Raw genomic sequence first — 27369 nt, forward strand, 5'->3', positions numbered from 1 at the left:
AAGTGCAAGAAATGCTGTTAATTTATTTTGTATCGCTTTATAAAATTTCCTTTGTACAATATTTTACATTATCAAGTTTCATCTATCTACATACATATCTAATGTGTTAAATACGAACATGAGACATCCGAAACTAATAGTCGAACCATGCGCAATGATTGCACTTCCTTCCCATCCTTCCTCCAGATCGCTTGAATCACGTTTTATATTACACTTGCATAATATTCTTTCATCCGTATGCACATTTTCTTCCAAGCAAGTTTTTTCTTTGTGCAGAATCGTTTTTATTATATCAGAAGTTTCTTCTTCCTTAGTGACGCATATTACTTTATCAGTCTTTTCCTCTTTTATTTGCTCCTCTAAAACACGAGTGCAATCGCAAGAATACAACACGTGATCCACAACCGTTCCATACTCGCTGTAATTAAGTAATTCATAATGCTTGGTCACCTATAACAAAAATAGGCATTAATGAAAAAAGGAAAAGAGATCCTTTATGCCAGTTCAACTTTCTTAATTTTTTAGATATTCTCTATCAAAAAGAAAATGTACGGTATCTACTTACTTCATCGAAAAATATAACTGCGTGTCTAGGGGATGTGAATCCACAGCTTCCATAATTTGACAAAACTAGATCACAATTCGGACCATTGCCAATAATGAAGGTTTTATGAGTCATGAATGCTGGTGGATTAGGCTTAGGGTTTAAAGAAAATAATGCAGCTCTTGCTCTTTTATGACAATTTATTCTTTTATAACTTTCTCCATTTGGATTTAATATTTGCTCAAGTCTCTGTTGAGCTAATGCCTCCAATACTGGTCTTTCTAACAACTGAATACCTTCTCTAATATTATAATCATCGTTACTCGTATAAAAATTGTGATCATTACATTCATTAGAACTATCCGTCGCAGCTTCAATCTTTTCACTTTCTGCTTTATTTGTGTCTTCACTCACATTTGATACTTTTTGATCACTTCCCTCATCTGGAGTAGTATTATATTTCTCTTTCATTTTTGCTTCATCAGTTTCCTTATCTTCTATACAATTATCTTTGCTATCTATTTTCTCGACATCTGTTTTCTGTTGCTCTTCTTCGTCTATAATTTGGAGACACGGTCTCGGCAATGTTTTGGCGCTAATATTGTTTACAGGCCATATAAGACTATTTTGATAAGAATGTACAGGATCTAAGAGCGGCGGATTTTCATAATGGAACTTGATGCTGCAAGGAACTTTTATTCTTGGGCGACCTTCCAATTTCACCTTTGTGCGAAATAGTGGATTGGCAGCCCGCGCTTTACGTAAAAAGTCTAATTTCACCGCATGCTGATCTATTCGTTGATTGGCATACTTGTCCCAGAGCTTTATGCGTTCTGTCACTCTACAAGAAGTCAACAGATGCTGATCTATGAAATGATTCGGATGATTTGGACACATCCATCTGCCGATAGGAAAGGCAGTCAACGGTGGGTCCAAGCAATCCTGATGAAAATATAATGGGCAATAATCACAAGCAATTAATGGCGCTTTTCTGCAACTACGTCTACATTCATAACATAAACGCGCTGGCAATGGAACCATTAAGTTGCTATCCAAGCAATGACTTTTTCCAACTAAAAAAGAAAATTATTGTTTAATACGAATCTTAATTTAAAGCAGATTAATTTTTATAATATCAGTTACAACACTAATTGATATTACAAAATATAAATTTATTCTTTATTTATGTGCAAGAAAAGGGACAAAAAGAAAAAAGAAAGAGTACATTCAATCTTATCTTGCCTACCATTGTTATATGATGAACTCGGTGGTTTACCTCTTCTGCCAGTTACATAGTCCACTTTATTGCTTCCAGGAAACATTATAGGTAACTGTAATTCCTTGGGTAATTCAAACTCTCTTGGATTTACCAGAGAAGCCGCCAATGTTAATACTTCTAGAGCTGATCTCTTTTTCTTCTCGTTCCCCTTTTCATCAAAGAGTTCCTCTCTTTTAGAGGCACAACGGCAGGCGTAGCACAACCATTCTCCATTAGGAATATCTGTTGGGTCCACTGCCGGATAGCTGTGAAGTAAAAACTTTAGAAATAGATCTTTTCCTTATATAGAACTCAACAGATAAAAATCCAATATCTTATAACAAAAATTTTTGAAGATAGCGATTGTTCTAATCACACCTACTGGCACTGTAAATGATAGGAAGCCGGACATTTGTCACAGCATATGAGCTCTCCACCATCTTTACAAGCGTCGCAGAAGTCACGATTATGACCACGACCTCGTCTCTTGAAGTACGGATGCTTTTTCTCCTCTTTTTCCTTCTTTGCTTTCGCCGCCTTTGAGTCATCGGATATTGGTGGCGCAATGAGGGCTTGTATTTGCTAAAAAAGTATAATTTAAATTGAAAAAGTAGCAATTCTTTCGCGAAGGAACGAATTAAGGAGATAATAGAATTGACCCAGTGCGATTTCTCTATCTCTTTTTCACATAAAAATTCCATGTTAGTGATAGATCCATTAATTTTGCTTACCGGCATTAATCCGCCTATCATTGGAAAACCATACTCGACGGTACTCATTGCGAACAGATAGGTTGCAAACGTTGAAAATAATCTAAATTATCCCTTAGTTCTTTCTCTCTCACGATTAATATTCATTCGACTCCCACTCCACTCGACCTCCACTCTCCATCCTGCTATATCCCTCACGGTCTCTCTCGCATTCGCGTAGGGTCACTAAACTCATGTATATTGGGACAAGCGTCAAGGCCCGTCTACAATACACAGAGTAAGAAGTAAGAGTAAGAAATTGACCAATCACAGTCGATTATTCTTCTCACATTCGACTGTGATTGGTCAATTTCTTACTCTTACTTCTTACTCCGTGTATTGTAGATGGGCCTTAAAATTGAAGCATCAGATTGGCTGAAGCAACAAGCTTGGACTTGCGACATCTACGATACGACCAATGTAGAATGGCCTTAAGATGGTCGAAGAAGAACCTAACCTGGATTTCCTTTCTGAAAGAAAATAAAAACATTGTTCAAGTAAAATTTAACTCGGAAACCGATATTATAGTGCCGAGATTCGAGTGGTAAAAATAACGACTATTACGATCCAAAGATCATGTATTCGGTGAATGTACGCGCTGGTATCACTCGCATGTTCTGCATGCACCGGGAACTGCACAGCAACGCGGAATTGATCGAGGCATGCAAGGAAATCGTGAACCGAAATCCACGAAACTTGGAACGGTTGAGGATAGCGAGAAAACCCCAAGGTTATCATCTTGAAAAACCCGGGCATACGTACTGGCACAAGTAAGGTTTTATCAAGTCACAATGGTCCTGTGACGAAACCGTCATTTGATGGAATTCAATCACTCGCACTACACTAGATCAGTAATATTAAAGGCTGCTTTATACAAAATATCTATAAATGCAGATAATATAATCAGTTTTGACAATGAAACATGTATAGTCTATTAAATAATGTGACAGTGTCATTATATGGACATTTAATTATTAACATTTATATATTTTCTTTTGTATTTAGTTTTGCTGATTTCAGTATAATGAATTCACTTGCATTATACTAGATTAATGCGTATTAAAAGCTATTATACATGAAAATAATTATATGTAAAAATATAAATATTTTTAAACGATTAAATATCCAATAATGATATTGTCACATTATTTAACAGAATATACATGTATTGTTTTATTGCCAAAGTTGATTACATAGTATTTATATATTTTATATGAAGCAAATCTTAATAGATACAACTTTTATTGTGTATTAATTTAGTATAATACAAGTGAATTTGTTATTAGACATTTCCATTATTAAATGAATGAAAATGTATGTTACCTTTTTCATTATATAATAATGAATTTGATCATAATGTTATGATTGTGCTAATTTACAGGCTGTTCCTGATTAAAAAGCCACGTCATATCACAGCTGAAGTCCGCCACTTCGAAAATGGACCAGTTGTTTCTGCTTCCAGTGCAGAATGGGCATTGAAGAAGCAATTATATCGGTACTGAGATTCAATTGAATTTAGATTGTTTATTGTTAATCGTCTCGTCTAATTTTTTTTATCCTGTTGACATAGTGTGAATATTTCAGGACTATTGATAGTTCAGCTTATATTAATATAGGACGAGTGTTGGCTCAGCGTTGTCTAGAGGCTGGGATCTGTGAAATGGAGGTTGATGCTGCATTAACTGGAGACAAATGTGAATTATTGATTAAAGAATTAGAAAATAATAACATTATTTTAACTGAACCATCAGTATACAAGTATCCAAATTCTTGGGACAGATACCGGCCGGAAAAACCATGGGAGATTCACGAATAGTTTGTCTCTGTATAATAATGTAAAGAGATTGTGAAGTGCAAAATAAGGAACAACAAAGTGTACATACAAATACTAAGTGCGATGTAATCGTAACATTTGCTTCTTTTCAGTGGAAATCAAATAAGGTAAAGCTTAGTGATCGATATATAAGATATTTTATTATCTTAACATCTATCCACTGTGAAATGCCGAATTTTGTACAATACAGTATCTAGGAGTAAAAATAAATAATTGTATCGCTGTTAAATAAATGTCTAGTCTACTAGAGATACAACGCTGTGACTTAAAAACTACATCATTACTTAAGGCAAGTACATTCCATTAGACATGATCTGCAATGCAAATGGAATGTTACGTGATTCTTATCATATAATGACTGTAATAGAAAATTTAAGTTAAGTTAGGTATACATACATATACAGATTAATACAGAAATGATTCTGAAAATTGATGGATTTGTCCAGTATTGGACATATAAGTAGATATATAATTTACAAATTCAGCTTACATGCTGAATTTTACTTATACAATTACCAGAGATATTTCCATATCATTCTGTATATGTGAATTAAAAAAATAATTTTGGATTTCTTTCAGCTTCCTGAAATCATTTGTTTCCCTTTTTACTACCAACGTTTGCGTAATAACGCAATTATATTCTATATCGGATAGTTGGTACCTTTACTCACAATATTTTTAAGTATCCCTCTTAAGTTCTTAAATATTCTTAAGTAATCCGCAATGTCGCTCGTTTATGCTATTTTGCGGATTGCTAAATTAAATCGCTTGCTCTGAGCAAATAAATAAAAATGCAATGAACACTTTAAATAATTTACGTTATATAATTTTTTTAAATATATAAGCAACTATTGTAGTTATATAAAGAACGATATAATTATGAATTTAAAATAATTTATTTGTGTTTTGTCACACGGAATAATTAGATAATTGATAAATCCCTTTTAAAAAGATGTTAGAATAAAGCAACACGAGAGACATCTCGATGCGTTATATAAATTTATAAAACACTGTTTAATTGTTCTATATGCAGTTATTAATTTAACATGGGAGACTAAATGCAATATTTGTTTATATTTCTCACTTGTCTCCGTTAAAAGAATTATGTTGATTTAACGATCGTTTACGAAGGACTTAATTCTTACGAACACACAATAAAAAAATTTCTTGATTCGTTTAAACTTTTTTTTCGTAGGCCACAAATAATTTGTGATAAGACAAACTAATTTCTCTAATAAAATATAGATTACTCGATATTTTTAATAAAATTTATCTTTTACCGCTGAAAAAGTATCTATCGCAATAATAATATTGCATAAAAACATACATATACACATACCACACACACACACATTTGCGGAAAAAAAGAAGTTTTAATAAAATTTATTTGATGAGTAGATTTTAAATTAAAAAAAAATAATCAAAATTTATTTACTGTGAAACAATAATGTCGCAGTTACGTTGTACTGTCAAGTGTACGTATATACCTTCGACAATGCGAGGAAAAGTCCGAAAAAGAGTTATGGAAAAGAAAGAAATAAATAGTAGCGCGCTATTTGCAAGTGTGTATATCGATATTCTTTACGCAGGTCTTGCACTCGACGAAGCAACACCAGTGAAACTTGCATTCGCATCTTTCCCTGATGGTCGACTTCTGCGTGTTGTATCCTCTGCCGCAGCAAAGGAGATTGCAACCATCCATGCCAGACGAGGTTCTATTGCATAATCTGCCCTGCGTACCTGTTACAAAATCGACCTTTCGTAAAGAATGTCTTAAGCTTTCGGAAAATAAATCTTACATATGAGAGAGAGAGAGAGAGAGAGAGAGAGAGAGAGAGAGAGAGAATCTTCTCATTTCTTCCTAAACAAAAATACTCCATATAAAAATGTAAAATCCTTCAAAGTGATAGAGCTACCTAGTGATCCCAGGGTATCATTCGGAAGGCAGTAATTCGGCGAGTCGTCCAGGTAGACCAAGTCATTCGCAGTTGGCACGGAGAACCTAGGATCGCGCATCGACAAACGACCGCGCCGATTGATTTTGACTTCGGTCGCACCATCGTACTTATCCAAGAGAAAATCACCTGAAAATACACAAAATTGCATCGCTGTCTGCACAGATATTCTCCGAACAGCACAAGTCTCTAGAGGACACTGTAAAAGCATCCAAATTTTAAAGATATTAATAATATCTTAAATGACTTTTCGAAAAAATGACATTTAGGACTTTTGTAAAGTGTTATTAGTATTTAGACTATTTAGTAAAGTGTTATTAGTATTAAAAAAAAAAAAAAATACGCAGAACACAAATAATCTATCGTATCTAGTAAATTATTCTTTAGACTTTGCATCGTTTAAAAATGTTAATTGTGTTAATTGTCATTTAGAGATGTTAATTGTGTTAGACCTACCGATCTCGCGAAATGATGCGAGCTGCTGCCAGCAGGTGATGAGGCTACAGCTTCCGGAAACGCCGTGACATTTGCACGTCACCTTGGACCTTTTGACGACGGCCTGCGGGGGATGAATAGTCGGCGCATTAGTTTCGTTACCGCACTTTGGTTCAATGGAATTCGCATTAAATCGCGAGAAATCGATACACGCGTATTTAACGCGACATTTAAAGAGACATTTCTCGCGCGCGAGCTAAGAAAAGAACGAACTTTACCCTGCGACCGGCCTCGTTGTTGTGCAGATTCATCAGGCTCCTGCCCTGCTCCCGGCTGCCTCTTTTGAAACTACGCTCTCGCTCCCGTACATCAACGAATGCCTGTGTGAATCTAAATGGATGTCCGTTTGTATTAATTTCGATAATTAAGTATCTTGTAAAAGATTAAAAATGAATTACATTAATTATAATATTATTCCAACACATATGTTGAAGACTCGGGACATAAGACATCTTAAGCTCCATCAATGTAAGATTAACATTAATTTTTGTTTAACTTATTCTTTATCTTTTCATAATTCTTGAAATTAGAAAAAGTAAAGAGGAAAAAATTAAACCGAAATTAAAGTTAATCTTACCATGGAACTGAGTTTTAAAAACGTTTTTAAAGATGTTTTATGATGCAATGTTTTATGTCCGCTTCTATCAATATAATTTAATTTTAATCTCGGTTCAATTAACTTTTTAATTCTTTTTAATTCTAAGAATTAGAAAAAATGAAGAGCAAGTTGAATTGAGATTAAAGTTAATCTAATTCATAGACATGGACTTTAATGATATTTTTTAGATATTACAATTTTTTGATTTTGGACATCACGCTGTCTAAGATATCGCTTCCTTACTTCAAAAGTGACACAGATAAAAAAAATTGAATTTCTCAAAAGAAGGGAAAAATTATTTTTCAACTTGACAGACAATTATATATTGACAAAACAGTAATAATGACAAAAAGTTATTTTCGTTACACAACTCTCAAAAAATTACTTTTTTTTTATTGTGACGATTTTGACGATTTTTTATGAAGTTAAGTTACAATTTTCTTGATAGGGACATGGATAAGGTAACGTTTATTTAACATATTCATGATAAAAACTCGAAAATCACGGTTTTCACATCGTCTTTTTTTAAGTAAAGAAGCAATATATTATACCTATAATATTATATAATTTATCACAAACATATAGGTATAATTATTTTATTAAGTGGTGGCTGAAAGAATTTTTAGAGAGAGAGAGAGAGAGAAACGCTGCGATAATATATGTATCTTGAAGAGACTGTTATTATTATCAAAATATATGACGACGGTAGTCGTTATCTAGGTATGCTTGACTCTTGCGGGCTTTTACGATGGCCCATCATTAATCAAATACCAAAGACCGGTTACACTGTGTTAATCAGATGTAGAGGGCTAGGAAAAATGATCGCGCGCAGAACATCTCGAGTCGCACGTATCTTTTCGCGCTGGCAGAACATCTTATTACCGACGAAAACATGCCTCAAACCAGTTTCCCCGGCTTCTCCGTGACGTTCACAAGACGAAAAAAAAAAAGGGAGTAAAGAAAGAAAGAAAAGAGAAAAAGGCAAGTTCACCCATACTCTTTCGAATCTTTAGTCTTTATGGGACCAGGGCTTACGCGTTTCGCACTTACTTGTAGCCGTATTCGAGATTATCCCCGCATCCACCCCAGATCCAATCGCGTTTTAGATCCTTGGGCCTGCTACTCCTGGAACAGCCGCACGACGACAGGTGGCCATCCCGGCAGGAACGGCTGATGGAGTAGACCACTCCAGCGGCGGCGATCGCGTGAACGAATGCGGTTTCCCTGCTCGCTGCAATGGACAGCGTTGTTTTAATTACGGAAATTGGATGATAAAATATTGCTGTCGCTTGAATGCCGCGGTTTCCGGAATGTTAGCATGAAAACCGATGTACCTATTCTAAGTATCGGACCGAACACGGTCTCGTCGTGGACGGTGGAGCAGTTCCATCTTCTGTCCTTGAACTGATGCTGGCACTCCATAACGCCGTACTTCGCGCCCTTGGCCACGCTGAACATGTGGTCCACGGACAGCTGGCAGAGCTTCCCCTGGCCCTGAGACAGGCCCTTCAGACCGACGCAGATCGTGGAGGCACTCGCGTCAAACGGCTCCATCGTCTGCGCCGGTTCCAGTTGTGGCAAGTGTCGTAGACCCAGGTTTCTGTTATGTACAAAGTAACGTAGACTTAAGAACTTTTGTAACAATAAGTCTGTTTTCTATTCCTGCAATAGACTGCATTGGAACTTTTTTTCTTACTTTAGCTAAATGTCAAACATATATCTATTTCATTTTAATAATGAATTCGATTGAACGCACTTAATGCGCATTAAAGCCGTATACAAATTGATATAAAGATGTGTTTATTATAAATGTAGAAATCAGTTAAACTGTGAAATATTCAATACATTTTATTGAGCTATAGTAAAATATGTATTTTATAATGCAAAATATTCACGTTTTACTTTCACACTGAGATTAAATCAGTATATGTGCAATAGTTTTAATATGCACCAATGCACACTAGCGTGTCCAATCGAATTCGCTATAAGTTTCAAAAGTACCTATATACTAGTTCAGTTATAAAAAAATAAATAGTTATGTTTCAAAGGCATAATTAGAATTTTTTATCTTTTAAAAAACATCGGATCGATTGCAATAGTGTCTCTGTAATAGGAATCTTTAATCCAAAATTAACAAAAATATTTCTAATGAATTTTCAATCTTATATGACAATTAGTGACACATATAATAACGTCTAATTCTTCGCTTATAAGCAATGTTTACTTCAAATCGCATATTGCTATATTAACTGTGTTACTTATTGTAAATAATTGTTGCGCTTTAACACACTACTGGACTTATATATATTACACTTAAGATAGATTGCACATTCTTTATCTTATATAATTATTTATCAACATATTTAATTATTTGACATAACTTAGATATTTAAAGTGAATATAATTTTCAATTATTCACCAATTAATAACTGATTGTTTTATATTAACTATTAGATTAACGGAATGCGTAATCTATCTATATATCTATTTATTTCTCAATTTATATAATAAGAATATACATTGCGCACAAGGACCAATTAAATAATCCAAAGAAGGAGTATGTTACACAAATTTCAAAATATGTGTTCAACGGCTTGCGTAATTATTGGCGGTTTATATAATAAATTAACAACATTGAGGACGACCCGATAAGGAGGTCGAAACGTTTTGCATTGTTACAATAAACGTATATTGAAAATTCATTAGCTCGTAGCCCTTCTTAAATACTTCCTTTGCTTTAATTCTAAGATTCTTATTTAGGAAGAGTCTTTATTGTGCAATTTGACGGCCATTTCGAAAACGCCGCGACGTCGCGTCGGTCGCTGCAGAGCATCGAGACCGCGGCCCCCTTATAACTCCTGGAGATTTGTTACGCCGATTATATAAATTCGGTGCGGGGTGGCGAGTCCGTCCGCGTCCGTGGGCGCGCAGCGGCCCTCGGATTTCCTCCTTAATGGTGCATTTGTGAGTCAACCGAGCGAGATGATGGAACGGCACCGTCAAAGACAGAAGTCGAGGGCCGAGTATAGCCGGTAAGGGCCCCGCCAATCTGAAATTCGAAACGGACGGCCGTCGCGTCATCGCGAGAGAAGTTACCAACAGCCAAATTCGAATCGCGTCTCTCTCGTTTATTCTCATGATGAGGTCATCCATCGAGAAAAATCCCCGGGAAATACACAGAAAGAACGGTTTTACTGAAGTATCTTAATAGTTAGATACAGATCTAAAAATAATTTTGTTTAGCATCAAAATAATTATGTAGAACGTCTGAACGTTAATGATAATGTTGCAAACAATTTTAATTTTTCTAATAATTAGTTTAAGTGGCTTACGTAATTATTTTGATGTTCAAACAAAATTATTTTCTTTAGCTGGCTAAATTTTTTTAGGTACTTTAGAAAAGCTGTTCTTTCCTGTAATTGGCAAAATCGCAGGCGGATTTGGTAGATTTCGACTTGGGGATTTGAACGCTTGCAATTTCTATCCAGTGACTCTGATAAAACTTCTTGTTGGCTAACAACGATTAATCTGCCGATGATGCATGTACAATTTGCGTAAATATTTGTATATTTTTATTATTTTATCACAACAAAATTTTGATAAATCCTAAATTTTAAGCTTTTTATATTTACTATATTTTTAAGTATATATTAATCTTAGAGAACGATCTCGTTGAAGTACTTAAAAATTTAGCTAGGTATAAATCTGAAAATAATTTTATTTGGACCTTCAAAATGTAGGCCATTTAAATTAATTATAAGAATGTTGAAACTGTTTGTAGAATTGTTCATCAACGTTCAAGCGTTCTACATAATTATTTTGATGGTCCAACAAAATTATTTTCAGATCTGCATCTAGTTAAATGTATTTAAATACTTTAACAAAACCGTTCTTTCTGTGATAATATATTTTAGATATATTATCAAAAACACACAATATAGATATAGAATTATTACGACAGAAGATACATATCTATGTAACATTATAGATATATTAATATTTGCAAAGTATTTTTCTTCTGTAAGGTAAGATACAATTTCGAACACGGTACATTTCTAAACGAAATCAAATTTGAATTCAATTTCCAAAGTATGTACAAATTTGGTAACCCTCTTGTTGTATAGAATATAGATGGTATTGAAGAGTATCAAACGAATTTGAAATCGGATTCAAATTTTATTTCCTTCAGAATTGTATCATGTTCAAAGTTGTGCCACCTTACCTATCGGACAAGTTTCACGCTATGTGATTTAAAAGAGTACAATTTTCAATTACATCTTATAATCTCAGGTCTGGACTTATGTCTCCAATCGCTTTCATTCAGTCGCGACAACCTGCACGGCGACTCGGTGCAACCTGGACGACCTGCCCGAGCGTGACTCAGGTGAATACTCGTTGGGATTGTCGGCGATGTGACGCGACCGCTTGAGATGTATCAACAGCGTGCGTTACTTGGGAATTTCTACAGAGTAACGATCGGAACATTATGACTCGTGATTTCAAGCTGTTAGTACAACATCAGTTTCACATTAAAAATTGAGTAACTCACGCCTGAAATACTGTATTGTGCAATAAATCAGATTTATTAGCGAAAACTAACAACCACTTTGAAATAGGAAAAGGAATGGCTCCTCCTCGAGATGTTTCTTGTCCGGTATCGGAATTACTATGGAAAACAGAATTCCGGTATTCCCGCCTCCATCGAGGTTCATTCTTGGGAATTTCTACGGAACGGTCGGAAGATTATGACTCGTGATTTCAAGCTATTAGTGCATCAATTTCACGTTAAAAATTGAGTAAAATATTACACAATAAATGGAATTTATTAGCAAGAACCACCACTTTGAAATGGGAAAAGAAATGTTCGTCCCCGAGATGTTTTCTTGTATCGGAATTACTGGAAAAAACGTGAGAATCTCAGTATTCCCGCCTCCAACGAGGTCCATCCGAAGTAGTCGCGATCGAGAGAGAGTGAAAGAGAGAGAGAGAAAGAGAAGTCGTAAAAGCTCGCGCGTGAGTGTCTAGGGAGTGTAATAGACGACATTAATATTCTGGAACACGCTCCGGCGACGATATATCATCGGCTTTACACTCCCCTAAAACAATGGCGCGGACAAACCTCGCGGGTCAGGGAAGGGGGCATGCGCGGCGGAAAGAGCGATAATATTTCGACGGGGTACGGCCCACGCAACGCTCGCGTGCTCGGGGCACCGTCGTCGCGTTGCGTCGCGTCGTGGGCCGCAGGGCCCGCAAAATAATGCCCCGTGTCTCCAAGAGATTGCGGCTACATCCGCAGCGACGCGCGTTCGCATATACGGGGTGTCCCGAGGCAATCGCGAGCCGCGGGACGAAATGGGATTCCGTCACGTTGTAAAGGATTGCGCCGAGTAATTAAGCAACGAGACGATTAATCGGGTGACGCGGGAATTGCACGTGAGATATATATATACGATTAGGGGAATTGAACTAATGCTTGTACGTCGGAAATGCGATGATTTCTGACTTTTGCTCCTTCGTTACAGATTAGCCGAACAAGAGCGTGTTCGAGAGTCAAGGGGAGCAGCAACCTCAGGGGAGGCTTACAAGCGCACTCCGAAGAAAAAAAGCAGCCGGTTAAGCAAGGATTTCCTTGCGAGAGATATAGGGTACGAGAGGTAAATTCGGCGCGAAGGAGGTCCGGGGGCGATCCGGACGGCACACAAAGGAGCGCGGGCGTCCGGGACCATTCGATGATTGGTCATGCTCACGCGGGATAGAACACAGGGGCCGGAATGGCAATTCAGAGATTAGACACACTCCTGGCAAACAGGGCGGAGTACACGAGCGACGTGGGGACGTGTAGCTTTCGTTCGTGCACGGAAGAGAGAGGTTTTCGGGGGCACAGGAGATATACCTCGCTCGGATTCCCACGATACGCCGTGAGCACAAAGACCTATAAATCTGGAATCGTGTGAAGAATCGTGTCGATTCGTCTCTTCGCGACATGTCTACTTATCGTTTCGGACGATCGTCGTCGTGCAATTAATGTTTTCGACGGAGAGAAATCACGATTATATTTTCGCGATGGGAAATATAAGGTTTCTTCTTTGTCGCTTGCCTTGGAGGACTGCACTAAAATTTTATTTCTTGTTTTTACTAAATTTGAAATATATATTTATTTCACTTTAATTTTATTTTAAGTATAAAAGTATACAGTAGGTTAAAACTTCAAAGGTTGTGTTTAAAAATTCATTGTCGCATTGCTGAATGCCTATAATGTACATAATGTAAATTTGGAATACAGCCAAAAAAACACATCTTATACGGAAAGAACTATTTTGCTGAAGTATATAAAAATTTGGACATGGATCTGAAAATAATTATGTAGGACATTCAAACTGGTAAAATGTTAAAATTTTCTCTATCATTATCGTCAACGTTTAAGTCTACATAATTATTTTGATAGTCCAACAAAATTATTTTTAGATCTATATCTAACTAATTTTTGGATACTTTTCGCAGTTTCAGTGTATAATTCAACGATTCGAGACATTAATATGAACATCAATGTGAACAAAATAACGTTTTTAATTCACATAATCGAGTACGATTAAGACCAAGCTTTGCGATCTCCTCTTTAACGAAGAATGTAAAGAAGGATAAATCATTTAAGATAAATTGCTCGTTTAGCAATTCAGTGATTTAATTTGCCTTAAATAAATTTATTCATTCGCTCGCCTCTCGACACTTCACGTCCATGTACACTAGAATTTAAATTATCCGAGCCAATATCGGAAATCACGGCAACCAGATCATCGAAAATTCAATGAAACGACGTTCAGAGATAATGAAGCTTCCACTGTAAGAACGGCACCCCACTGGTGCTAGTTCATCCTTTGATCGGCGATATGTAGGGCACCCCTTGTCCTTCGACATCAGCTTATTTTAAGAGTCGTGCGAGCCTAATGAAAAAAAAAATCGCATCTCGTCTAACTATAAATACGCGCATGAAACTAATTGATACCTTCGATCGCCTGATTGGAAAAACAAGAAAGGAAAAAAATTATCATATCGCGCGAAAGATATGCTGATACTGAAAGATACTTACATCCAAGTCCCCGGTACCGTCGTAGCGGCGGCGGCGACCATCAGCGATCGCAAGATCACGAGTGGACCATTGCCGCGCATCGTCATCCTTCTCCTTCACCCCCTGCAAGCATCGAAGGAAATCATCAATTTCGTATTACAAGTATTCGCACAGCGAGCGGAGGCACCGTATTAATCGCTTCATTAGGAAGACCGCCGGCGCAGTCGGCCGTGAATCGTGCCTATCCAAATGAAAAAGGTGCGGTGACCGCGGAACGGTGAAATCAAGGTCAGATCGATGCATCATACGGTCGTTAGCGGAAAAATCGAGTCTCAATTAAACGCCGAGCTTGAAAAGTGAAGCCTGGAAACCCGAGGAACAGCGTGTCGCATGTTTAGAGACTAGCGAAATTAAGATTCACATAGTAATATTACCTGTTAAGAATTCGATGATTTGATAGAACATAATAAAATGTGATTACAATTCTTTCCTCGATCGTTCGCAGAGTAATATAACTGGGGAGCAGACTTTCAAAATACGTTTTGTCCAAAATTTGTAATTTTCAGAAAACGAGAAAGAAAGAAATTACATACAAGAAATCTACGCACAGAAAATAATAATATATCAATCAGTAGGATGTGAAATACAATATTAAACAAAATTGCTAAACAATTGTTAAAAATATTAAACAAATGCATTTTGTTTGTCTCTACAGAGAGAGAATTTTTTTTTTTAATTTATCCTGAAATATATAATCCTATAGTAGTTGTGGTATAATACAATATTTCAAAGATTTTTACCATGCACTATCACATTTTCATTTTAAACTCTAAGAAAAAAGTCTCTCCGTGTAGTTAAAAAACATAATGCACTTCGAAATGTCTATGTTTTTCCAGGATATAAATTAATGATGAAAAAATGCTTTTTAAACATCTCAGAGTAGCTCATAATATGAGTTTTTCAACACTGAACTTTCCGACATCTCTAATTAAAAAACTTCCTTAATTATGGAAGACTGATATCTGTCGCATACTAGCTCTCGAGACTTGAAGCATGTAAGATGATTCTAAACAATCTACATCTGCAACCGGATTAGTAATGATTTACATTAACGATACATTTCATTATTTAGACTCAAATAAGAATAGATAATTCGTGATCGTATTTGATTCTGTCCAGACTCAGTAATGTACACGAAAATATCTCGACGCGAACAGAGCTCGCATTTTTTAGCAGACCGTGCAATCCCTCTTGATGTCCAGATCGAACGTGTATTCAGCCGAAAGTGCGACAACGTGGCATGGGACCAACTGATAAACTCTGCGAATCGTAACTCAACGCCCGCTGATATCAACAGTTTGTGAAACGTGAGAGCGACGCCACATTTATACGAACGCGTGCAAGGTGTAACGTCGAAGCGGTGTACCATAATCGTCCCTCGGGGGACTCGGTTGTCCCTTCATCCGTCCCGAGGTCAACCCGTGGCGAAGCTGGCTCTGGAACCCACACTGGGGACAGTGACGTAGCCGAAACGTGCGCGAGCCCGCGTGCGAAGCTCGCGTGAAGCCGCTCCTACGTCCGCTTTCGTCAACGTCAAGTACCATCTTACGGCCACATTATGTAAATAGCGTCGCGAGTAAACCCTTTTAACATAACGGTGCCGGACTTTGTCAATCCGATTTAATCATTAGTCCAGTATCTCACACAACACAATTCTCTAAAGAAATGTCCAGAGGATCCCCTGGGATATTCTACGGACGTTCTGAGAACATCACTCGGAGAATTGCGTTACGTGGGACATGTTTCAAACGTTTTAAAATGTCAATCAAAAATAATAAAAAGCTCGTCAGAGCCTACATCAGCTGTTCAGAAATTATATTGATAAGGACCCAAATTGAAACGTTTATTTGATTTGATTCGTTATAGTCACATGAGAATAAAGTGTTTTCTATGCATCCGAACAGCTGATGTAGGCTCTGTGACAGGCTTTTTTATTATTTTTGATTGATAGATTCTTTCGAGCCTCATTTTATATATTTGTTTTAAAATGTCTCAAACATCAATTGCAGGATTCCTCTCATCACGGCACGTGTCGTGCGATTGCCTGATCGTTTCTGCACGGAATTCTCTATGTGGCGAGGAAAGGAGAGAGAGAGAGACGGTAGCTCCTTGCCAGCTTTCGCGGAGCGAAGTCAGCGAAGGCTAGCTCTCACCATAAGCGCGGTGGCTATACATCCCTGCCGCGGAACTGGTATATACACACGTACGCAGGTGTACACAAGTACGTGTACTTATACAGCACATCGCCGTCTATCTAGCCCACGCGATCGACCCGGCGATATTAGCCGGCGCATAAAACGCATTTGCGATCACGGCGGGAATGTAAACGGCGCGCACTTCGGCGTACGCGTCCCCGCCGTGGACCAGCCGCGGATTATCAGCGGTAAAGTATCTCGTACGAGGCTCGAGGCTGAACAAGACATGTCCGGGGCGATATAGGATGCAATAAGCGCCGTTTGCCGTCTGCAACGGAATGAGCCAATTGCCAATTCCATATGGTTGCGCCGTACACGGGTATATAGTTATAACGAGTAGCGAACGGATCGGAGAAGCAGAAGGAGAAAGAGAGAGAATCTCAAATCTAATATTAGGTGCACGTGCATAACGACGTACTTTGCTCGGCTACTCGAATAGTCGCGCTTGCATAATCCCCGCGACAGAAGCCGGTAACACGTCAGCTGCCGAATCGTAAAATGTGATCGTATAACGTGAGGGTGATTAAAACGTTTGGATATTTAGCGACGGTTTTACATTCGCTGTTAACGCGATGTATTTGCGGTAGATTCTTTCCGAATGGTAAAAAAGAAAAACTAATGAGTGATGCGAAATTCCATTTCTTCTTTATCCTCTTCTTTCTTTCGAATTTCTAGATTATTATATCTTAGGTAGACACGGATATCATAATAAAGACATAATCATTAGACATCATGATGATGTCATTTGATACTTATAGAAATGAACTTATAAGTACCTAAAAAACACGTCAAGTTAAGGGAAAGTAAAAATGATTTTTTATTACAAAATTTGATTGGTTATTGACGTTAAGAATAAAAATAAAGTTTTGATTTTTTGTTTATGTGTTCCTTAGGTAAGTGACAGATAAGATCATGATAATGTCTTTATTATATTATTATGTGACTTCCGTCTTCTACTTGAGACGTAACTCGTTTTAAGCACCGAGTTCAAAATGAGCTTAATGAATTGCTTATGCTCGCTTTACTGCGCGCTTCTCGCTTGCTATATATAATTGGCATTATCTCAAGTTTTTCTAATTGCGAGTTTATCCGAGATGGGACAGATAAAATGTCAATTCGCGTTGTCGGTCGCGATCCCGGAGTGCAATCGCGAAAAGTTGCAAGAGGAAAAAAAAAAAGTAAAATTCGTTTAAGGATCTCAGGGCAGATTAGAGTCGTCGATATAGGTAGGTCGTTAATTGTATTCACTAGATAAGATAATGCGCGAGAGAGCATTCGAAGGTCCAAGTCGCGTGAAACTGTCCCCCCGAGGGAGAGCAATAGGCTCTAGATTTTCACGGAGCGCGCCAAGACGACGACTCGAGCCCTCTTAACGAAGCTGGAAGCTAAGGACGGAGTCCAAGTGTACACACACTTGAGGTGCACGTACGCAGAGGAAAACGAAGAACCTACCGAGAGAATGGCCGAAAGGAACGACGCAGGGCAAAGAGGAGGGCAGCGGATGCAGAAGGAGCTCCGTGAACGGCAGGAAGGAGAAGAGGAAGAAAGACGAAGGAAAGAGGAAGACCAGAGGAAAGGCGGTGAAGATCGGAGAATTGGACGCGAAGCACGCGAGTACAGTGAGACTGGTCGACGATTGTCAATAGTCTTGCACGAGGATACGACTTATACTAGAACAATTCAATAGGAAAAACAACCAGTCCAAAACGTTGGTTCAAAAACCAGTCAACTATGGAAAGATAAACTTCGAGGAAGAGGATCTTTCTGCCTTTTAATGTACGATGGGAAGACTTCGCATAATCGAAGGATCTGTGATACAACATGTACACGAAGGTACGTTGTTTTGTATAAAAACTGATTGTAAAATCGATGAAAATACAAGGTGTTTTAAAATAGATTTTAGACGTTTTAAAATGGACTTTATCAACCAGGACCTGGATTATCGAAAAATATTGCCTATGAAAATGTACAGAAATATTATAGTTCGTTACGTATTATAGATTTCCATAGTTTTCGTACGCGATACACTTTTCAAGAATTAGGTTTCCTTGTTCGATTACACGTCGAATTAATTTTATAATATTTTTTAAAGGCATAACAAAACAGAATGAAGTGTTCTCGATAAAGAGAATTACTCGGAGCGCTATTTGATAAAACCGATCGAACGAGCGAAAGCGACCGAGGTGAATGGAGAGTACTCGGAAAGATTGCAACGACGCTGAAGAGTAATTATGTACATTAAGAGAGGGAGAGAGTCCCTTTTTACAGACACGTGAAAGGAACACAAAAGGCTCTCGTCGGACATTGTAATCGTTGATTACGCTCACTGTACATGCGTAGGTATCCCGCCACTCCATCCAATCGTAACTCATAACTTTTACGACGCTTTCGTGAAGGTACCTTATTAACATTCAGCCGCACTAATTTATCCTCAAGAGAACTGACTTTTAATTGGAAGGTATCGGCGTAACGACGTCGTACCTTCTCGTTTTGAATCATAACGCACATGACCATAAACAATATCTACATCAGGAACTCACGGATTTTCTGATGGATCAAGTTTACGGCACCTATTAATATTAATGATAATTAATATTAATATTAATGATAATAATGACGAACCAAATTAGAAAAGATCTACCAGTTGATCGAAAGATCCAAGTAATGATGAGTTATAGTTATGAGTAGTGATGAGTAGGGATCCGAGTACATAATTTTTTTTCTAAACCGAAATTGTAATAATCTGTTTGCATTTCTTGTGTTTTTTGCACTTAGCATCTTTGTTTTCTCTCTCCACAACGTTCGAACATATATTTATCTCCTTTTAAGTTGAACAATTTTTTTGGAGATTTCAAGCCTTGTGAAAATTCAAACCTGCTGAAAAATTAAAATTTTTGCTATTGGAAACATGGATTTTATTTGGAAGGGAAGCCAAAATAGAGTCGAGACTTTTTGAATCCGAGGGGGAGGGTAATCGAATGATGAATTATTGGATTTGTTTTGTTTTATATTAATTATTTTTAATTAATATTACTACAAATAAATCACAAAATCATACACATATTTAATTCATTAATGTATAACTTTATTTTTTCCGTAAAATTGTAAACCGATTCTTCAAACTAGAAAAACTTAAATTTATAACACAGCTGTTTTGAAGTCTCAGAAAATATTTTTATAAATCTTACAATTTTTTCTTCTTTTCCAAAATTAATTTTTTAAATACTCATTGTAATCCGTTTAAGCGGTTTTAATTCACGGGTTCACCTTCTTAGCTACGCTCATAAAGATAATGAAAGAAACGTTCATTTTTTATGTTTTCGTCCTAGAGAAAAAAAATTACATGATCGTTATCTTTCATAATCAGCCAGCGAATTAAGTATATTTAATTCAGTTTGTTCTTCTATTATTTTCAATTGAAAAATTTTACATGATCTAAGGTACACCAAATCAAGAGAAAGTCAAAATGACTCTTTTTTTAATGCCAAAATGATAATCTTTATTACAAAATATGACTGTTTATTGACGTTAAGAATCGAAATAAAGTCATTTTGATTTTTTGTTGATTTTTATGTGTTTCTTGAGGAGAGATTGTCAACGTTGACATCAAGTCCTTCCTTTTCCCTGCTCACGTAATCGCGAGAGTTCAGAATAATCGCGGACCGATCTAAGGTAATGGAGTATACAGCCGTTGTCCATCATCGTCGTATTACGAAGTTCGAATCGCGAGCCACGCCATCGTTATACTGCCGCGTCTCTAAACGTTCTACAAAATGATCCTGCGGTGATTACACCTCCGAGGCCAGTTCAATGCCAGTTCGTCATACGGCCCCGTCGGGCTCCCACACAAGGAGAAACGCATAATCGTGCGATGATGCGTCGCGCGAAATATTTTACTCGGCGAATATTTTCACGCGACGTGCATGATCGTAAAACGCGACAGTTTTAAAAAGCGCTTTCCACCTCGTTTAAAAGACGTCGTCGCAGCGAGCATGTTGCAACGCGATATTATTCACCCGATCGTCATTAAACACAACAATCTCGATACTCTTAACGAGAGATTAATAAGTTCCTCTTCTTTTTGCGTCGCGCGATCGTACTAATTTTCTGATTGTCCAAAAATACGTATCATCTGTACAATAATTGCTGATACCTCACCTTTCGAGGTGCTACTCTAATTTACAATGCGTTCATGTTTTTATAATTTGATAATTTTATCACGTCAATAAATCTTATTATTACTATTATTATTATTAATTTTATTGCAAAAAAGATTGGGAGCGAGAAGGAAAATTCAGTTTGAAAATATATTCTTCCTAAGAAGATAAAAATGCAATCAGCTCTTGTTTAGAAAAATTATTGGTGCGACAAAACTCGAGATATTATAGGAATAAACGGTGTTCCAATATCAGATACTTTATGCGGATTCTTCGATCTCTATCGATGATCATTCGTGGAAAATCATGTTCCGTGAGAAATAATTTCTACAATCTAAGGAAGTGAGATCAATGAAGCTTCCTGGAGCGTGCCTATTGTTCGTGACGGTCGCAAAGTGGAGCAAAGTCGAGGTATAACGTATAACGGAATGGTCATTTGCGAGATGAACTCCAGGCGAGTCGTGGCGAGCCGTTAAAAGGGGGGCTCGTCTATTAATCCGACGAGACATCGGTAAATCATTGCCGGTCCAGCGACTATCAGGCGGAAATTCTCGACACGGTTTAGTATCTCGAGTCGATTCCACAGTCGTTTGCGATATCTCTCTCTTTACGGCGATATCTCTCCGGGAATCCAATAATCTTTGTCTGCGAGAGATACAATTTTTTACGTCAATTACGTTACGGATGAAATCTAACGACGAGGCATTGCCTCGGGACCGAACGGGAGATTCGATTTTGAGTGAGAAAGTTCCGGCACGTTTAGAAATATTATTCCTTAGAAAGTCACGATTTATGTACGAAATAAACGATTTTGTTAAAATATCTAAAAATTTAATCATAGATACAAATCTGAAAATAATTTTGTTAGATCATCAAAATGATTATGTGAAATTGATTGCCAAAAATATATCGGAAGTTTTACAGAATTGTTTAGCATGCTTGAAATTTCTACGTAATTATTTTGATGGTCCAACAGAATTATTTTTAAATCTGTATGTAATAGCTAAATTTTTAGATATTTCAGCAAAACCATCCTTTCCGTGTATACATTACATAAACATTACAAGAACACATACTAAAATAAAAAATGCCATATTCGATCAGGGTTCTTCGTGCTTAATAATATTTCTTGTGAATTTATGTTCCAATTTCCAATTCAAGCTAACTATGTGATTATTTGGTGGTCTTGGAACACAGATCACCTAAACCCAAACTTGAAACTGAAGTAGTAATATTCCAAATTAATTATTACTGCAAATATAAGTATCTTAAAAAGCTGTTAATAATTTGCTGCTGATAAGCGTCTTAAAAATTATAAATATAATTTATTGCAAAAAAATACATACTAGAGTATTTAAGAGTGAATCCTTTCCGTTGCACGCGCGATGTTCATTCTTTTGCAGCACGGATTCATATCGGAATGGGTCAATTTTGGGGTATCCGATGCGTCTGCCGATTAGGTAATTTGAAATTTAGAATCACGTGCGCGAACAATGGCTGGAAAGTGAAAGGACTGAGCGGAAAGGGTTGAGCGTCCTTAAAGTCGCGACCCTCTCGCAACGCGGGCGAGCGATCGCGCCGATGAAAGCTTATCTCGACGGTCGCTTTTGTTGAGTATCGGACCGCCACCGTACACCGTCATCGGGTATACTATATCGACCGCTCGCTAACGAGATCCTGTTACGACGGTTGACAGTTGTTTGAACGTGTGTTTCGATCCGCGAGACTGCGTCATTGGCACGCTACGCGGCGCGTTTCTTCATCAAGAAAGGATCTTGTTTTTATTATATACGAGGAGAGTCGTAATAACTCGTGATAAAACGTATAGATAAGAGTCATCCGTGAATGCGCTTTCAGAGTCGCATAATTGCATTCAAATTATTCCTGTTATTACTCTCTATAAATTCTTTGGAGTGGAATCTCGTTCTAAAGAGTGAAAATTGAGCCAGTCTTGAAAAAGAGTGGCTCAATTTTTAATCTTTAAAAATGAGATTTCACTCTTCAGAGTGACATTTGAAACGTTTATTTAAAGTTCTCTAGGAATATGCAAGAAATGAATTAAAACAACTGAAAGCGGATTATGATAGACGATAAGTAACGCAGGAGAAACAAAAGATCTGTTTTTTTTTATTCTTGCACTAAACCGCATTAGAACTTTCTTTCTCGCTTTCGCCAAATGTAAAATTCTTACTTTAAGTTCCAAGTATATATTAGTTCCACCACAAAAAACGGACTTAAAAATGAAGTTGAAGTAAAATGAAACAAAATACTATAGATCTGTTTTATGTGGCCGAACTAGATAAAAGTGTACTTACAGTAAAATATGTATATGGTTGATATTTGGCGAAAGCGAGAAAGAGAGTTCCAGTGTAGTCTAATACGGTAATAAAAAATAGAATTAATAATTATAGAAAGGAAAATAAAAGAATGAAAATAAGATGAATGTGGAGAAGTACGAAAATAATAGTGAGATAATAATTACTGACTGTTTGAAAAAACAATACTTTCTTCTTTTATCGCGTGAATTCAGCGAGATCTGCTTAAACCAAGTTTTCTGACAAAATTTTAAAGCTTATCGCAATCTTTACATAAATGCCGGCGCGCGCATATAAAAAATTATATCTACGATATAAAATTCTTACAAACTTTTATATCTTATAATTTGAAAAGTAATTAAATTTAATTATTTTATAATTAAATTTAATTATTTTGTAATTAAATGAATACGCTTTTAATGTTCAGACTCTCGAAAGTTTATTATCTTGAGAGAATAGTAATCGTGCGACGTTCATTACGACGAATTGCCCATTATATACTAAACTCATCGGGGTGACCCACGGCGATTTAATTGAATAATTACTCACCGGAACGAAGCAAGCCGCAGTCGTTAAATCTCAGAGATAATTGCGCCCCAGCTCGACTCGTCGGAGATAATCCCGTATCTCTCGCTCGTCCTTCCGCGATAATACCGATCACGATGCGAATCGATCTTGCCTTCTTATCGAGAATCGCCGTGACAGGTCCTCGTCCTTTGAATCGTAAATAGCCCTCTGGACGGAAACATTTCTCTCCTTCCTCGAGCGACACGACTCCACACCGTTTCACGTCTCATTTTGCGACCCATAACATCCACCGTCTCGCATAATTGATTTAGCCTGGTCTCTCGAATTGGATGAAGAGGATCGGACCATAGATCGAGTGCTACTCGACGACTCCTTCTTCTTTCTATTCCCCAGTATGGTTTTCCAACTCGTAACCGTAAATCCCAGTATCAATGATTGTTTTTGAGCGAATTGGACCAATGGAATTGTCTCCTTGGGGAAAGAGGGTAGCTCCACTTTTTACGTTGGACGACTTCTTCCCCGGCACGACACGACGCGGTGCAACGCGACGTGATGTTGTGGAGAACGCTCTGGAAGAGCGAGATTTCTTCTCGGAGCGAAACCTGATCGAGCACCTGGGCGAGCTGCTCGCGTGAGCGCGTGATTGCGATCTTGACGGTATAATTTCCGTCGAACTCTTTCGCCGCCACCGTTCGGCGCAACTGGTTGCGAGATCCCGCTCTAAGGATACGTCAATCGTCCAAGATCGCGACCCTTAATGCGTCGCGTTAATTGCTGCTTCAACGAATCTCCACGTTAAACTTATATCTCGACTATGTTCCGCTCGGATGCGCCCGTAGACGCTGGTTGCTCGTGTTCCACTGGAGAACCTGTCATCCGATGATCGAACCTCCTAGATAAAAGCGAGCTACCAAGATGCATTATTCGACGATCCCTCGAGCGCTCCTTTTTGTACGTCGCGTACATAAAAGTCCATAAAATTCTTTAGCATTTCAATGGTCGGTTCACCATAATCCGATTTTCTGTTAAATCCTTTCCAACGAGCGACAAAGTCAACGTTACCCACGACGGTCGAGCGGCATGGAAGGGCGAGGGATTCTGCTCAAGCAAGCTTAAGGATCGCTATCCGATTTTTATCCGCAGACTCCTAGACTGGCATCGCCTTTTCTGGATGATCTCGAGAACTTCTTCGGGGAACCATCGGCGTCCCTTGATCAAAGAACGAGCGATAGCTTCGCGCAGCGACTTCGCCGGAATCGTCGGGATGAAGAAGCCTGGTCCCGGCGGAATCGAGCTCCCGGAAGATGAAGGAAAAAAACAAGCGGACTCTCGCGTCCACCTTTCACCGGTGGGGGCACTTCCCGAGCCTTGTCCTGCGGTGTCCTCGTATCTCGCGGCAAGAAGAAGAACGTCGAAGAAGATGTCGTCAATTTGACGACCCGGTGACTTTTCCACAACGAGGACTCTCCCTCATTGGGGGACGCGGAAGTGACCTCGTTGGAGAACGGTTGCTCCTCCTCGTGGTGTTATCGGAGGGCACTGGGAACGCTGCGAAACCGACCGGCGCGGCGTGTTGGTACAGAATGATCACGGCAGGGTCCACGAGCTTATGTGGTCCCTCTCTTTTCGCTCTCCCTCCGGCTCCTCCCCCCTCGTTCTCTCTATCTCTGTCACTCCCTCTGGTCGTCGCGTACCCCTTCTTGGTCTCTTCAACCAGCGCGCCTCTCTCTCTCTCTCTCTCTCTCTCTCCCTTGCCCTCGTTCTCTTGCTCCCTCTCCCATATTCTCTCTCTCTCTCTCTCTCATCGTAGGCCCGCGGCTCGTTCACTCGGAGAGGGAACCCCTTGATGGTCGCACGAAACCCGCCGGCTGCTTCTCTCCCCTGCTGCTTTTCTGCCTTTCTGTTCATCTCTCTTCCGTCGCCCCGCTCGCCGTATATTCTCACTCTGTCTTTCTCTCTTTGCCTTTCTCGTTTCTTCCCTCTCCCTTTGCCGCCGCGGTGGCTGGTTCATTGGTTTCATCGGTGCACCGGCCTGGGCTCTCCGTATTCTTTTCTCTAATTATACCGTTACGTGCAATCGCCCGTGTCAATTAGCAGCTCCTTTCTTTCGTTCCTCCTCTTGCGCGCTTCTTTTTTTTTCTTTTCTCGCCACTCCGGGTTGGAGATCCGACGTGGCGTGCAACCCCTTCGAAAGGACCGCTGCGCAAGGGAAGGGAAAGCAGGGCGAGGGGTAGACCGGCGCGCGCGATCGGACCCGCCAATTAATCCTCCGTATCCTACGAGTCGCTCGTGTAACAAGACCGCCACTCGAACGACGATATCCGAGAATCCTCGATTTCTTTCAAGGACCGATCAGGATTAGTGTGTCACAAATTTATCATCCAAAATGTTTCAGATAGCTTAATAATTTGAAACATAAAAAACGCAAAATTTATGAAAGATATTTGTGACATTATATTGTACAAACACATTATGTTTATATAAATTTAAAATATATACAAAACAAACGTTTTAAAAATAATATATATATAAGAATTTTTTTCATTCTAAATGAACCGAATAAATAGAATTTTTAAAAATTGTGAAAAGTTCTTTTTCAAAACTTCTTGGAAAGAAGGATACACATTTTTCTTTTGCCTTTTTTATAAAAAAAAAAATTATTTTAGAATTTTTAAAAAGCTTCATTATTGTCTCTATTTGGCATTGCATTTAGTCGCGTAAATTTCAGATTTTTTTCATCTTTTTGTTCTAACCGAAAATGTCCTTCTCGCTCAGAACAAAAATATGTCACTCGTCTAAAATCTGATATCATAGTTATAATGTAAAAGATAAAACCTAATGATAAAAATTAGCATATCTCTCAAAATATTTGCATTAAATCTAAAAAAAATCTGCAACATCAATAATAATAAAAAATTATAATTAACTATCGTTAATAATAATTTATATTTCATTATTTATGAATTCCAATACAATTTTTAATAAATTGTTAATAAATTTTTAATAAATAAAAATAAAAATTCTTAGTTCGAATTGGCCTATAAACCGAAAGTGTATTCGTGAAAATTGGATGCACGTCTCTGGATGACTCCGATCAAATTCCAATTAATTTAAGGATATCCTTAAATTAATTTCCTTAAATTAATTTTGTTCTGAGCAATATTGGTCAGAACAAAATTTGCAATTAATAATTTGTCCCTAATCTTATTTATCTTTCCCATATGTTAAATAATAAAAAACTAATAATTCTGTCCATATTAACGAAATAGGTATTACTTGACAGATATATTGCAGGTATTATACTTAATAAGTTAACCATAGATTAAGATAATTGGAGTCGAAGTCACCCTCTATATCCATCCTTCTTCCTCCGAATCGTTCAAAGCGCAGCTGCAGTCGTTCCGTCGCGATGATCTCGTTCGATGTCGAACGCGCGATGGCGATCGACGGATACGGAGGCGTTTAGCGTTAAATGAATGGCGTGATTGCAGGTCCATCGTCCGTAATCGGCGTTTTACCGCGACGATAAACAGCCTCCATTTACGAAAGAAGGAAAAAAAAAAGAAAAATCCCGCCGCTCGTTAGAACTCCGGAGCCGTGCGGAGATGAGGAGAT

The 27369-nt window shown here is 38.0% G+C and overlaps 3 protein-coding genes across 5 annotated transcripts; 1 reads left to right on the forward strand and 2 right to left on the reverse strand.

Annotated features, from left to right (window-relative positions):
• Positions 1 to 22: 22 nt before the first annotated feature.
• On the reverse strand, positions 23 to 2677 carry LOC108770172 (PHD finger protein 12). Of its 2 annotated transcripts, XM_018521575.1 has the most exons (5): positions 2534 to 2677; positions 2185 to 2384; positions 1791 to 2068; positions 566 to 1617; positions 23 to 450 (listed from the first exon to the last, which is right to left on the reverse strand). In XM_018521575.1, the coding sequence occupies exons 1-5, from the start codon at positions 2579 to 2581 to the stop codon at positions 79 to 81; spliced, it is 1950 nt and encodes a 649-aa protein (XP_018377077.1). In that variant the 5' UTR covers positions 2582 to 2677; the 3' UTR covers positions 23 to 78. The 2 variants fall into 2 exon arrangements, with proteins under 2 accessions (XP_018377077.1, XP_018377078.1); XM_018521576.1 differs by lacking the exon at positions 2534 to 2677 and having other exon boundaries at positions 1791 to 2082; positions 2185 to 2301.
• Positions 2678 to 2985: 308 nt separating this feature from the next.
• Positions 2986 to 4844, forward strand: mRpL18 (mitochondrial ribosomal protein L18). The gene is made up of 3 exons (XM_018521412.1): positions 2986 to 3321; positions 3933 to 4046; positions 4136 to 4844. Exons 1-3 carry the CDS (start codon positions 3128 to 3130, stop codon positions 4365 to 4367), a joined length of 540 nt encoding a protein of 179 aa, XP_018376914.1. The 5' UTR covers positions 2986 to 3127; the 3' UTR covers positions 4368 to 4844.
• A 984-nt stretch (positions 4845 to 5828) lies between these two features.
• LOC108770151 (protein Wnt-5b) lies at positions 5829 to 26093 on the reverse strand. 2 transcript variants are annotated; one of them, XM_018521526.1, is made up of 8 exons: positions 23776 to 26093; positions 14521 to 14622; positions 8768 to 9033; positions 8484 to 8664; positions 7054 to 7165; positions 6797 to 6899; positions 6302 to 6469; positions 5829 to 6125 (listed from the first exon to the last, which is right to left on the reverse strand). In XM_018521526.1, the coding sequence occupies exons 2-8, from the start codon at positions 14604 to 14606 to the stop codon at positions 5938 to 5940; spliced, it is 1104 nt and encodes a 367-aa protein (XP_018377028.1). In that variant the 5' UTR covers positions 14607 to 14622; positions 23776 to 26093; the 3' UTR covers positions 5829 to 5937. The 2 variants fall into 2 exon arrangements, with proteins under 2 accessions (XP_018377028.1, XP_018377029.1); XM_018521527.1 differs by lacking the exon at positions 23776 to 26093 and adding an exon at positions 15926 to 16003.
• Positions 26094 to 27369: the final 1276 nt, after the last annotated feature.

Source organism: Trachymyrmex cornetzi, unplaced genomic scaffold (genome assembly GCF_001594075.2).
Source record: "Trachymyrmex cornetzi isolate Tcor2-1 unplaced genomic scaffold, Tcor1.1 scaffold99, whole genome shotgun sequence".
Classification (NCBI taxonomy): domain Eukaryota; kingdom Metazoa; phylum Arthropoda; class Insecta; order Hymenoptera; family Formicidae; genus Trachymyrmex; species Trachymyrmex cornetzi.